This window comes from Lycium ferocissimum, chromosome 7 (assembly GCF_029784015.1).
Source record: "Lycium ferocissimum isolate CSIRO_LF1 chromosome 7, AGI_CSIRO_Lferr_CH_V1, whole genome shotgun sequence".
Classification (NCBI taxonomy): Eukaryota; Viridiplantae; Streptophyta; class Magnoliopsida; order Solanales; family Solanaceae; genus Lycium; species Lycium ferocissimum.
This window is the reverse complement of record NC_081348.1, coordinates 51,796,047-51,809,724: the sequence shown is the minus strand read 5'-3', so window position 1 is coordinate 51,809,724 and position 13,678 is coordinate 51,796,047. Positions and strand designations below refer to the sequence as shown.

The following is a 13,678-nucleotide window of genomic DNA, read 5'->3' as shown; positions in this document are numbered from 1 at the left end:
CCTTAAGGAAAAGTTCTTTTTTATGGGGCATAATTATGTTATGCCTTAACTAAAATTTCGCCCCGTAAGGCATAACTAAACTATGTCTTAGGGAAAAATTCGCCTTATGGGGCGATTTTAGTTATGCTTAGGATCCGCATAACTTTAGCTTTCCTTAAAGATTATCTGGGATCCCGGCATACACTCCCGATCTGCCTTGCGAAATTATTTTTTTATTTTATGCTTGAGCGGGGGTTCGAACCCAAAACTTCATATATTCACCCACTTTTTTTTTCAAGTTTAAAAGACGCCAATATGAGAGGCAAAATTTAAAGGCTACAAATTTGAGGGGAAAAATTTAAGGACCACCCCAAAGAATCCGCGCAAATAAAGCTAGTGAAAGTGTTAGGGCAATTTGCGGGATTACCCTTGAAGGGTTAAATTTTTACCCCTCAAAATGGTGGTCTTTAAATTTTGCCCGCAATCGCCTTCGAAAAAAATTCGCAAAAAAGCAAAATTCTTCCTTTGCCCAAATTGTCACCTGCTAGTTTTGTTCTATCTAGCGAATTTTTTTTTTTTTTTTTACCTGAGCTGGGGTTCGAACTCACAACCTCGGGGTGTTAGTCGAGGGGTAAAAATTAAAGATTACCAATTTGAAGGGCAAAAATTAAAGACCGCCCCAAATGAAGGGCAATCCGCGCAAAAAAAAAGAAAGTGTCACCTGCTATTTTGTTGAATATGTGATTTAACTATTTTAATGTTCTGGACAACATTTAACAAGTATATACACGAAGCATCCCACATTCATGCGGGATTCAGGAAAGGGAAGGGGTATTGTATACAAGTAGTCTATCCTGATGTTAGTTTCAGTAGCTGAAATTAATGCTAAAAAAAATTTCAAAGCTACTCAGTCGAAAATTAAAACATTTCATGAAGGTCATTCTCATTCAGACTCACTCAAATGAGAATTTGATACATAAATTGACAATTGGTAACAACTGGTACTTTCTTTCAGAATTTCACCATAATAACTCCAAATACAAAACTATGAGAGAATGTTATTGCAATGTTGTTTCTATCTACATGATCATATATACAACAATTTCACTCGCATCTACAAAACGTAGTAGTAATATGTTGCAAATTAGCTTAGCACTTGTAGAAACATGATGGGATGCTGGTAACACGAGACGGAGACGAGCGGATACAACATAAATAATCAACCTCCATTGTGAACTAACTATGGATGTGCAAAGTTCTCTACTATTTCTGAAAGAATGACAAATGCTGCACCTCCAAAAACAAGTGAAAGAGTAATCTTTCCTCCAGAAACCAGTGGAGGTAAGTTTGGAGTTTGAGTAGATTCCAAATATCTGTCTGACCAGGACATTGCAGCTGGAAGAAGTCCAAAAAGCACCAAAACTACAAAGACGCAAGTACACGAACAAATAAATTGCTCGAATAAACGTATAGATGGACATTGATATTCAGCTGATACCACATTTAAAGTATGTTCCAAAGTGAGGTTAAATTTTCTGAGTGAGCAATAAAAAGGGCAGCCTGATGCTCGAAGCATCTCGTATTCATGGAGGGTTCGGGGGAGAGAGCAGTCCAAAGAGGTGCGATGCAAGCAACCTACCCTAACGCAAGCATCAGTACCTGATCTTGCGGCTCGAACCGGTGACTTATAGGTCACACAAAAGCAACTTTCCTGTTGTTCCAAGGCTCCCCCTTCTTTGGGTGAGCAATAGCTAAAGAAAAAAAAAAAGGCTAGTGCACTAAGCTCCCGCTAGGTGAGGTCCGGGAAAGACCAGATGCGCGCACAGCTTTACCTTGCACTTCTGCAGAAGGTTGTTTCCACGGTTTGAACCGGTGATCACCTAGTCACACGGAGGCAACCTTTACTATTGCGCCAAGCCTCCACTTCTTCTCGGTGAGTAATAACTCGAACAAGGAAAATTTTCTCCACTAGATGCTTCACGTTTTTCTAGTTCCAAAAGTAAGAATGTGATTTCCAAAAGGATCAGGCCCCTTCAAAGAAATTTCTCTTTTTGTATCTAGCACTCTTCCAGTTCTACACATCAAGGAGCCATTGGTGATTGACCTATTCTAGATATCCATCCTCAAGGGGTGCACAATATACAACCAAACTACTAAAATTCATGCCCTGTATCTTTTCGTTACTCCAACACAAACAGCATGCTAGCATCCGTATTTTGTTCTCCAGATAGGGAAGTAAATTCTATTTATTTAATTTTCTTTGCTTTGATGTACTTCACGCTATATTGCAGCAACATTTTGGAGGGTTCAAGTAACGTAGACTTCATGACACTTTGTACACCTTTCCCCTCTGTTGTATATATTATTCTCCAACTGCCCGATTACATTAAAAGAAAGTTATACTGTAGGTAAGTCTCCATACCTCCATAGGTTCCAGCAAAATCCAACGCTTTGAAGAATATCTCTGGATCTAGTTGTGAAAGTATCAGCGGAGGAACCGAAGTAAGTAGGTACGGCAGAGGCCTGTTAGGACCTGACGGGAGTTTCAGCACTGCCAGCAGTTCCATGACAAAAGTAAAGCATAAGTTAGACCTCATAAAATATCTAAAATTCAGATTTATTGCAGTGATCAAACCAGCTTATAGAGATTATTATAAAATATAGTGAAATCTACAAGGTAATAACATTGCTAGTGGGTTTAGCTCAAAAACCGTTTATGAATGGTAACAAAGGTAAAATAATTCTCAAGACATTATTTTGTTCATCAACTTCACAAAGAGAAGCTAAAAGGGAAACAAACTCGGTAAAAGAAGCTGCCCCACAAATAGTGAAGCAATTAAAGCAGATTTTATGCAATGCAATCATTCGCAACTATACTAATTGCAACCCAAGTTTCGCTAACAAGAAAAGTCCTGAAAATAGTACTCCCATCATTTCAATTTGTTTGACTTACTTTTCTTTTTAGTCTGTTTAAAAAAGAATGCCACTTTTTATATTTAGTAACTCTTTACACCCAACATCCTACATAGCGTATTTAAGACCACAAGATTCAAAGGGCATTTTGATACATTACACACATCTTTAGTTTAAGACCACAAGATTCAAAAGTCTTATTTATTTTCTTAAACTTCGTGCCGAGTCAAATAAAGACAAACAAATTGAATAGAAGGACATATATTAGATAATTACAGAGCTAAGTCACTCACAGTCAGCAAGAAAGTCCGCAAGGCCCAATACAAATCCGATATAAGAAGTAGCAATTGCCAGAAGCGAAAAGATATCAACTATTGGCTGCAAACACAATGTTTAGATAGGAGGAGAAAAACTTGCAGCACCTGCTTATTTTACTTAATTCCAATAAAGAAATATATTAGATCATTGAAGTAAGTACCAACCCCGACGATCCCATTAGAAGACCGCAATAGTTGTAGTGGATCTGCAATCTTTTCTGCTTCAGTCCCAAGAGTTGTGATTGTTCCCAAAATGACACCATCCCAAACAAGGAACAGAGCAAGAGGAATTGCTGTCCCAAAAACTATAGCGCTCCTACAGTACCATAACAATTAATTTATTTAGAATGTAGCAATAGCCAACTACTCCCTGTGTTCCAATTTATGTGAAGGTGTTTGAGGAGTTTAACAATGAAAGAAAGACTTTTGAAACTTGTGGTTTAATACAAGCTACAGATATTTGTGTGGCTATAAATCATCTCATTAAGGGTAAAATAGGAAGTTTAAAGTTAAACTGTTACTAATATAGAAAGGTATCATTCGTTTTTTGGACTGACTAAAAAGGAAAGAGTATCACATAAATTGAGACGGAGGGAGTACATAATAATACCTGAAATATTGATAGGAAGTTATATAAAGCAAAGTTTGGACTGAGTGACGTGTGAACAGCCTCTACAAAGGATGCTGATCAAATTTTCAGAAAAGTGTTGTGGATGGTTTCTTATAGCAATAAAGATTTAAATTTAAGTCAAATTATTTCCTTAGTTTAGGCGTCCAATCAAAAGCATCATATTAAGTGAAGAAAAGATAAAGAGTGAAAACTATGTTATTAAATGAACAGGAAATATAGGTTCAGAATTATGTGTTCATAAGGTATGGCAAGTATATGCTATATGCTGCAGTAGTGAAGCAAAATACTGATAATCACCTTACTTTTGACAGGTCCCCTTCAAGATTTGTACAGAGAACAGGTACAACATTCTGAGAACAAAAAGCAATTAAATTAACTTAGACGCGCAGTCCCAGGGTGCCTATATCAGCTGATTGAAAAAAGGTGTTACCTGATAAACAAAAGAAAGTGCAATTATGGGTATACTTTGAGGAGCAGCTTCAAAATTAGCTTTCAGAAGAGCCTCCCAGTGCAAGTCTCCACTGGCGACAACCTTAAGCATAAAAGACGGGATATTAATATTTCTCTATCAGCCATTTCCAGTGCTTTATATGAAGCTTCATGCAGGTGTTTCTGGGATATTGATTAATAGGGCACAAGTTAGTCATCGAATATTAAAATTTGTTAAATTTGAAACGACACTTGTTTTTTCAGGTCTTGGCATGATGTATGAGATTGTGTTAAATCCTTTATTATCTGTACAGCATCTATATACAACAAATAAATGTGATCATGTCTATAGCATTAAGAAGCTCAAATGGACCAAAAATCATCTACTAATGTAATACGCATAAGATATGAAGCCACGTGTAGTTATTTATGTTACATTATAGCTTCACGGCACACTTATCAAAAAAAAAGAATATCATAGCTTCACGAGCTGCTATTGCAAAAACATTTTCCATCTCATGGGGCCAATAACCATCTATTAATGTAATGTTCATATTAATGGGCCACGTGAAGTTACTTCTTTTACATGTGACATTATATAGAGCTTCAGGAAATTCCATTAAGCAAACCTGTCATCAAGAACCATTTACTATTTCATACAATAACTCAAAATAAAAAATATGAAGGTTGTTTCCAAGAAACTTGTCAAAAAAAGTCTGCAGTTGATATATGGGAAGTATAACATCATATATCATGTCTAAAGCATATATAAACAACAAAAAAAGCTGAGCATTTCTAAGCATTAAGAAGCTCAAATGAATCGATAATCATATGCTAATCTAATAAGCATATAGGCTATAGCATATGGAATACATTGGTCTACAAAGCGGAATATCAGTATTTCACCCTAAAAAGTAATCTGCAAAAAAGCAATATTATCCTAAACATTGTAATAACAGCTTATTCTACTTGATCAAGAATCAAAATTACCACAAGAGCTGTGAAAGAGGCGATGATACCAGAGACAAGGACACCATTAACCGCCCCAATAGTTCGCTGGCTAAACAAAATTAGAAAATATGTTACTATCACAGTTTTCTAAAGATGAAATCATGTATCACTCTTCAAAAAGAAAACGGATTATTCCTCCATGTAGAAGAGAACAATGATAAGATTAACTGTGCAGTATACATGATATAGCTTTGTCAAGTATTAAGCAATGTTTTCCTTTACCAAAAGAGCATGTCCATGAAATGAATTTTACACACAACGTGAGTATTTACGGCATCCTGTCTTTGAACAAGGAAGAAATTTTTTTAGGGGTAATAACAAGTTCTTCTTCAGATGTTTATATTTCGTTTAATATTTTTACAAATATAGTTCTTTAGATGTAACAAAAAATTAAGGAGCCATAAAGCAAACAAGGAGTTACTAATCATGATAATAAAAAAAGAGGAGCATGACAACAAAAATGAGAAAGCAATGTGAACCTTCCAGAGAAGCAAATCCCTCCAAGAAGCAGTGAAAACAAGGTCGCAGTTTCCCATCTGCAATCATAATGCTGCCATCAACACCTAAAAATCATATGAAACGATTTACAATATTCTCCAAGAAGCTATGACAAAATTAATACCAAACTTATGGTGCTTTTAAATATCACATAAAGAAAGAACAAAACATCCAAAAGACATCATTTTGACTATGTAGGAAGAAATCGTAACTAACGGCTTATCAGTTTTTTTTTTAAAAAATGGATTATCAGTTGTATACTGCAAATGAACCTATCTGGAAGTAAATTTCACAATTTTAAAAATAAAATCACACTGCAGTCGATGAATTAAGAGTTTTGCATAAAACCTGAACATTTTATTATTTTCCTTCACAGTGAAGATCATGATTGTGTTGGTAAGAGAAACATCAAAGAGAAAATTCACTTTTAAAGCATTTAAACCAAGAAAACGCATAAATCTGTTAGCAAAGTGTAGATCCTAGATACATAGCATAATTATATTCCTAAAATGTCTGCTCTCAAGTATATTCGTGACAGGCAGGAAGCAATGCGGGTAGAACCTCCATCAATAACATCAGGCATCAACCTTTTCTCGGGAAGTATAAATTGGAAAGTCAAGCTCTTGAGCTTTGTAAATGAGCAGGACTTACCACAATATTGCTATTTAGTTTTTCGTATTAAAGAACTTATTTATATGATTACATGATAAAGAATATTGTAAGACCATCATCAACTAAAGCATAAAAATAACACAACTGATGGTACTATCCAAAAGTCTTAAGGGAGATCTGAACATACAATGGAATCCCGCTGAAGTTTGTCAATATATCTGAAGAACGAGCCAGATAAGCAACAAGAAGGGCGTAATGGATGAAAATGTAGGACCAGCTGCCATTAGAAACACAGTTTCATCAGATGGAAAATTATTCAAATCAAAAGTTTCAGGGAGTAATTCAGATATGAAACTAAGCAGAAATTTCTTGTTGGCTGGTTATTGTGTGTTTACTAATAAGATTTGATTCTCATACCAAGAAAACTTGGTGGGTGGGGCGGGGCGTGGGGGTGGGGTGGGGTGGGGTGTGTAAGTGAATTAATGATAGGTTAACATACACCAATGATACCATCAAAAGTCAAGTACTAAACCTTTTGCATTTTTCTCTTTTTTCTCTTAAAGCAGTCGATAAATCATTATTGTAATAAGATTCGTGTTCACTGGAAAAGTTTTGGAATCCAAGCAGTAAGGATAACCAATTCTTGCATCAACCTACCAAGCTACTTGCACTCCTGTATTTCCTAGGGTTCTCCTGACCATTGACACCTGAAATAGCCCATGTTCCATTGAGATAAGAAATAAATTGAATTAGAAGTTGAAACAAAAGTAAGCATGTCAGATTAGCATAGCTACCTCACATTTAGAGGAAGTGAGGAAACAGCTTCAAATGAAGTCTAAATGTGATACGAAGAAACTAATGTGGAATAAGGCCCATCTATTTAAAACATTTTAGATGTAAATATGATCATTTTTGCTTCTAATATTTGACATTGGATAATGACACATGACATCTGGTTTGAGAGAGGAGGATCTCAGTCTAACTTTAAAATACCCGACATGGAAAAGAAATAAGGAAGTTCAAATTTCTAAATTCTGCCGGAATAAGCTTTTCTCTATGCAGAGTGATGGGTGGTCTTGAGTTGAGTAGCAACTTTCTTAAAGAAGGAAGAAAAGAGAAAATTTATGCTCAGATCAATAAGTACCATACCAATGACACACCGCCTGAACCAAGCTCGCACATGGTCTTCACATTTACTTCCGCAATAAGTAGTCCAGTCACTACCTGCACCATTTTGGATTTCCAAGAATCTTATTAGTGCACAAAATATAAGTAACGCCATTCTGTTAATGTGGAGGTTATTCCACAGAAGAAACCGCAGGGGCACATTGTGAATTACGTAATTGATTTTTATGCTTGAACTGCTTTCCCACGTATTCTTGAGAAACCAGAAAAGAAAAATGAAAAATTGACAAGTTGAAAGAATGCTGAATCATTTACCATATAAATCCAGCATACAATGCAAACTACTGAAGAAGCTAGAAATCCAGATTCTTGTGTGACTGCAGGAACAGCAAGAATACCTGCACCTACCTATTCACGACGCAAATATGTTAGTTTAGCTAGTCCCCTCATTCATGTTAAATAACAGTAAAAACATAGGTGAAATGATGCCAAGTCAAATCAGAATATGCTTGTGAGTTGTTGATATTCATGGAAGGAAACTACAACAATCAAAATATAAAAAATGTACAGTCAGGAAAAGCTCATATGTCCATATTTTGAAATCGCCAACTTCCCCTCTTCATGCATTTCACATAACTTTCTCATACTCCTTTAAGACAATCAAAACCTTTCACCTTAATCAGGAAATTATACTAAGAAATGAGTGTCCATACGGGTTGCTTTATTAACTTCCTCAATTTAATCAACTTACAGTTTCTGGTAGAATAACATGGATCAGATGCTATTTCTCAGTAACATAATTTGGAGATTTACTGAATAGCATGAAAAAGACGCCGTTCTAAGAAAGGAGAAGCAATATCGGGACAGATAGAAGAAGATCAGTTCTTCCAAAAGCAACAGAAATTTGACAGTGCAGAAGTACCAGCTTTGACATGTAACAACCACATAAATTTGGGAATGAGAGAAGAGCCAAAAACGCTTTTGGAATCTAAGACCACATAAGAAAGCAGGCAACCGAAAAGTATTTAAAACTAGGACATGAACCAATAATTCACATTTGATGTGAAACAAAGAGAAAAAAGAAACCATTGAGGTTCTTAACAAACCACTCATGGAGTCATGGTTATATAGGTCACACCTAGTAATAATAACTCCAAATCTATGGGTTACAGGGTCGGCAAGCATCTTGTAGTTGTTACACACAACATTCAACCAGTCTTCATTTGTTTATTTGGATGTGCTATAGAAACTAAAAAATCATAACATGTGAATATGTGATTGCTTCTAATTTTGAGGTAGTCGATCAGAGACATTACCCATGTGACCATTGAACGTCATAGTGAAGAAGATCTACTTCATCTCCCAGCACTTGGGAAGCAAAGAGATTAGTAAAATTTAAACCTCTAAAACCAGGGATTACATCAAAGAAGCAGCTAACTTCGAGCAGAACAAATTGACTCATTAGCATTTAGCATAATGTTTTGAGGGTTCATTCAAGGACTATTTTTAAGTGTAAATTTGGTCAACAGAAGCAGAAAGAGCTTTGTATAAGAAGATTGCATCATCTAAAGATACACGGTTTATGAAATAATACCTGAAACTAGTTCCAAGATCCATCAATTTCAAGTCACGTATCATGAAAATTTCACAAGGTAACTTCTTCAATTAGAACATGACATGATAAAACGGCAACACCACACGATTCCACAGTTAGTTACAACACGTGTATATCATAAATATAGTAAATTATCATCAGATGACACTATGTCTATATATATAAACAAATTACATACACATGCACGGTAACACATTTAGAAAGGGAGAGAAAACGTACAGTTGTGCCAGCAACGAGAAAAATGGCACTGCTGAGGCTTCCTGAAGAATTGATGAAGACAGTTAAACAGATACATAAAACACCAAGATCTCCATAAAACAACAAGAATCTAAAAAGAACTTTGCTTTTACATTTCGGGCATAAAAAGCAAAAATTTTGGCTTTGATATTAGTGCCAACGCCAATCCAACTAGACCCACAGTTTATTTCAACCAAAGTACTGAAATATTTAAAGACAAAATTTTCCTTAAATAAGGTAATCCTACATAACACTTCTTGTATTGTTATTCACCCCGTTAAAATTCCTACATTATTATTCACCGGCATTAAACAATCCATGCCTTTTAGCATAACTAACGTGTGAACTAGACGACCCCTTAGAGTATTATTTTTACCTTAGCTAGAACTTTCGAGATTTAACTTAAGAAAATGCCATTGATCAGCAGGGTTGGATGTAGACTTAAGTTACGAGTTCAGTAGAACTCAATAGATTTTGACTAAATCCCCTATATGTGTTAAAAGAATTACTCCCTCCGGTGCATATTGTATGGAGTTTAAGCGTTTTTAGCGTTTACATTTAGTCCAAAATAAATGAATTTTGTACATAATCAAGAAGATATTAATATTTTTCTTCCAAATTTACCGTTATTTAGATAAGTGGGTTTTTACATCACCAAGATTTCATAAGGGTAATTTAGTTAAAACTCTTACTTTCTAGGGGTGAGTAAATTTCTTAAGGTGTGCTCAAGCTAAAAACAGCCGAGGGTCTATCAGAAACAGCCTCTCTAACCCACAAAGTTAGAGGTGAGGTCAATGTACATCCTACCCTCCCCGACCCCACTTGTAGGATTATACTGGGTATGTTGTTGTTGTGCTCAAGCTAAAAAAAACATATAATATGAACATGAGGGAGTATTAAATATGTAGGAATATTATATTTAGAACCCAATTACTACCCTTAAGGTCAGAACCCATAAAGTTCAAATCTTGGATTCGCCTCTGTTGATCAGACCATTATAGTCAAAGCCTGATGAAACAGTGAAGTACCTGGTTCTCTTTTCAAAGTGGCTTGATTGAGGTTAGAAAACAGTCTTTCAAAGTCATACACTTGTTCCTTAATAGCCACTTCTCCTTCAATTTCTTCAGTATTTTCTTAGTGTTAAAGGCTAAGTGGACACTTATTTTGAATAGGAGAGAGTATTATTTTTACCTTAGTTAAAAGTATCAAGATTTAACATAAAAAAGGGATAATTTCAATAATATGCAATCCAGCATAAAATATTACATCGACGTAGACATATTTTTTATTTACATCCGCATAGCCAACAATTTTTTACAGTTTTTATACACACGATATACAACAATATACACTTACTGTAGACAATGTATCAACCTTTTATAAAAGTGTATAAAAGGGTTATTTCGGGTAAATATTTTCTCCAAATAGACATAGAGTGTTATTTTCCCTAAAAAAACGCCAATGACTAAAGTTAAGCTTGATGAAACAGTGAAAATCAACCATCAAAGCATTAAATATTTACCTGGTTCTCTCTGGAAAGTGGCTTGATTGAGGTTAGAAAACAGTCTTTCAAAGTCATATACTTTTTCTTTAATAGCCACTTCTCTTTCAATTTCTTCAGTTTCTTGTTTTTGGGAGTAACATTTGAAAAAAGTTGGTGACTTGGAGCTTTGAGAACAGCATTTGTGGGAAATCTTTGTGAGTAATAAACAAGAATTTGAAGAGAATTTATGAAATGGTTTTTCAGTATGAGTTAAAAGGGGAAGCTTGAAATGAAGTAATATAGAAGAAGAAGAAAAGGCCATATTTTTAGGTGTATTTTGCCTTTTCTTGATCTTTGTTCTTCTTCTTCTTGTTTTCTTTGTTTCTGTTATTCTCAGCCAGTTCGTTCTGGCTTTGGGTTGGTTGGGTGAAAACAAACCACCAAAACAGAAAAGGAAAGGAAGTTGATATGGAATTTTAGAAAACTTTGGGTTATATATAAATGGATAAATGGGTCTTCTTTACTTTCTTAATTAATAGTAGAATTTTTGGCAAGCTTTTAAAATAGTATGTTTGGTAAGCTTTTAAAATCAGCTTATTTTAGCAAGTAATTTTTTTAAAAGTATTTTTGACGAGAAGCAATTTGTGGAAAGATTTAACTTATGCTGACAAACAAGTCTACTAATTAGAAATGGTGACAAGTTTGACCATTGGAAGGTCAAACTTGTCTTAAAAATATGATTAAGTTAAATGAGACTGAATTATAATTTTTAAAACTTCTTAATCTTTTATAAAATATAAAAAGACCCCAATTAATCCCAAAAAACCCACCCACTACCCCCCATTTCTCTCCCCCCACCACTCCCACCAACCCCAATTTTTTTTTTTTTTTAAAAAGTTTTAATTTTTTTTTTTGTTTGCTTTATCACCATTTTTGCTCGCCCACCCTCCTCCGAACCCCCCCCTCCAACACCAATTTTTTTTTTTTTTAAAAAAAAGTTTTAAATTTTTTTATTTACTTTTCACCCCCCGCTCCCGCCCCCCCCTCCCCCCACCCCCCCACCCAAAATGATTTTTTTTTAAAAGTTTTGATTTTCTTTATTTGTTTTTTCACCCCCCTCCTCCTCCTCCCAACCTCCCCCACTCCGCCTCCTCCCACCCCTCACCCCCTCCCCCCCCCAAAAAAAAATTATTTTTTAAAAGAAAGTTAGAATATGATGTATATTTGATGTATATTCACCGTATATCGGTGTATATAGGTTGTTTATGGAATAGTAATGGGATATCAACAACAAGGATAGACAATTCTAGAGTTCTAGTCGAAGAATTGTGTAACTAGCAATTCGGAATAATCCGAGAGAGAAAGCTAAAATAGAAATATAGAGAGAGAAGAGTTAATCTTGTATATTCATGAATGATTGATCGAAAATGTAGTCTGCAAGTACTTATGTTCATGTGAATGCTTTAATTCCTAATCTACAAATGTTCAAGCCAATAACCACTTCTCACAATTGGACAAATTTACCGTACTAACAACTAACGATAGGAGTTGTAACTAACTTTGAATTCTAACTAACTTTCAAACCTCCTAACTAACTACCGGACACTGCCATGGCTTTTGGATCTGGTTCCTTCGATTCCTTGTCATCATATCATTATAACAACACCAGACCTCCATTTAATAATCTTAACATTGTAACAATACCCCCCCACAAAAACTACGGACTTATCCTCAAGTCCGAAAGAAGGAAATACGGAATTAACTCGAGAAATTCCAAGTAGCATCGACCGCATCTAAGTACGACCACTTCACTCGAACTTGAGCCACGTTCTTATTACCTCTTTTGACAAGTCTTCTATCAATGACAGTCAGGATTAGGATTAATAAGGACTAGAAAAGTTGAACCACAAGTGAGGATGAGTAAATGTGAGGGAATTTCATGGCATTTCTTCGGTTGTGAGACATGAGCGTAGGATGAATGAGCACCCCGTGAGGCAACAACAACTTGTAGGCTACGGCCCCACCTTAGCCCCAACCGCTTATAGGCCCAAAATACTTAGCAAATTTAGCTTGTTGTAGGGTCTAACAAAGAAGAAAACTTGCCTATAAAGCCGGATTTTCAAATAAACCCCAATCACCAACTTCAAAATATCTACCGGACTGTCTTGTCGACCCGATCCTTCATCCTCTGTTGAGCTCTTGAAATATGAAACTTCAAGAGAAGTATAATAACCTTCCCAAAGTTACCAAAGGACCGTCCACCTTCTCATAAGCGAGTGTTTTAAAGGCGGGGCGTAGGCGGGGCGTTTTACGTCCCCGAGGGCGTAAGTCTTCGAGGCACGGGGGCGTAAGCCCCATGGGATTTTAATTTTTAGTATTTTATAAAATGATATAATTATAATAAATACTTTTAAATAAGTGAAATAGCGTAAAAAAATTGAAGAAAATTATAAATAAGTTGATATATATATATATATACTCCACCCCCGAAAAAAAAAAACTAATTAGAACAATCTATTATACGCTACTTACAAGTACAAGGATCGCTCGTTACTTTTTTGAGATAGTAGAAGACAAGATAAATAATTGAAAAAGAATATATATATATGCTCTACCCCCACAAAAAAACTAATTAGAACAATCTATTATACGCTACTTACAAGTACAAGTGACTGCTCGTTACTTTTTTGAGATAGTAGAAGACAAGATAAATAATTGGTTAAGAATATATATTAGGCATTCTAGCAATAAAAAAAGGTCCACTTTTAAATTTAATGTTTAGTTCCTTTTTAAAACATTTAAGTAATTACATGTTGACTTTTGAAATT

General features: G+C 35.2%; 1 protein-coding gene across 2 annotated transcripts; it reads right to left on the bottom strand.

Annotated features, from left to right (window-relative positions):
- Positions 1–932: 932 nt before the first annotated feature.
- Positions 933–11,337, bottom strand: LOC132065608 (uncharacterized). 2 transcript variants are annotated; one of them, XM_059459071.1, is made up of 15 exons: positions 10,890–11,337; positions 10,396–10,488; positions 9,350–9,390; positions 7,831–7,923; positions 7,540–7,614; positions 7,048–7,097; positions 6,578–6,667; positions 5,760–5,816; positions 5,260–5,329; positions 4,271–4,372; positions 4,138–4,190; positions 3,375–3,525; positions 3,186–3,270; positions 2,402–2,530; positions 933–1,401 (listed from the first exon to the last, which is right to left on the bottom strand). In XM_059459071.1, the coding sequence occupies exons 1-15, from the start codon at positions 11,170–11,172 to the stop codon at positions 1,220–1,222; spliced, it is 1,554 nt and encodes a 517-aa protein (XP_059315054.1). In that variant the 5' UTR covers positions 11,173–11,337; the 3' UTR covers positions 933–1,219. The 2 variants fall into 2 exon arrangements, with proteins under 2 accessions (XP_059315054.1, XP_059315055.1); XM_059459072.1 differs by lacking the exon at positions 10,396–10,488 and having other exon boundaries at positions 10,890–11,336.
- Positions 11,338–13,678: the final 2,341 nt, after the last annotated feature.

Excerpts from the sequence above, each read along its gene's own strand:
- LOC132065608 (XM_059459071.1), bottom strand. The coding sequence starts at position 11,172 with ATGGCCTTTTCTTCTTCTTCTATATTACTTCATTTCAAGCTTCCCCTT. Across the intron at positions 5,817-6,577 it reads AACTTCAGCGGGATTCCATT|ATGGGAAACTGCGACCTTGT; the intron begins GTATGTTCAGAT and ends TTATGATTGCAG. Across the intron at positions 4,191-4,270 it reads CACTTTCTTTTGTTTATCAG|AATGTTGTACCTGTTCTCTG; the intron begins GTAACACCTTTT and ends TTTTGTTCTCAG.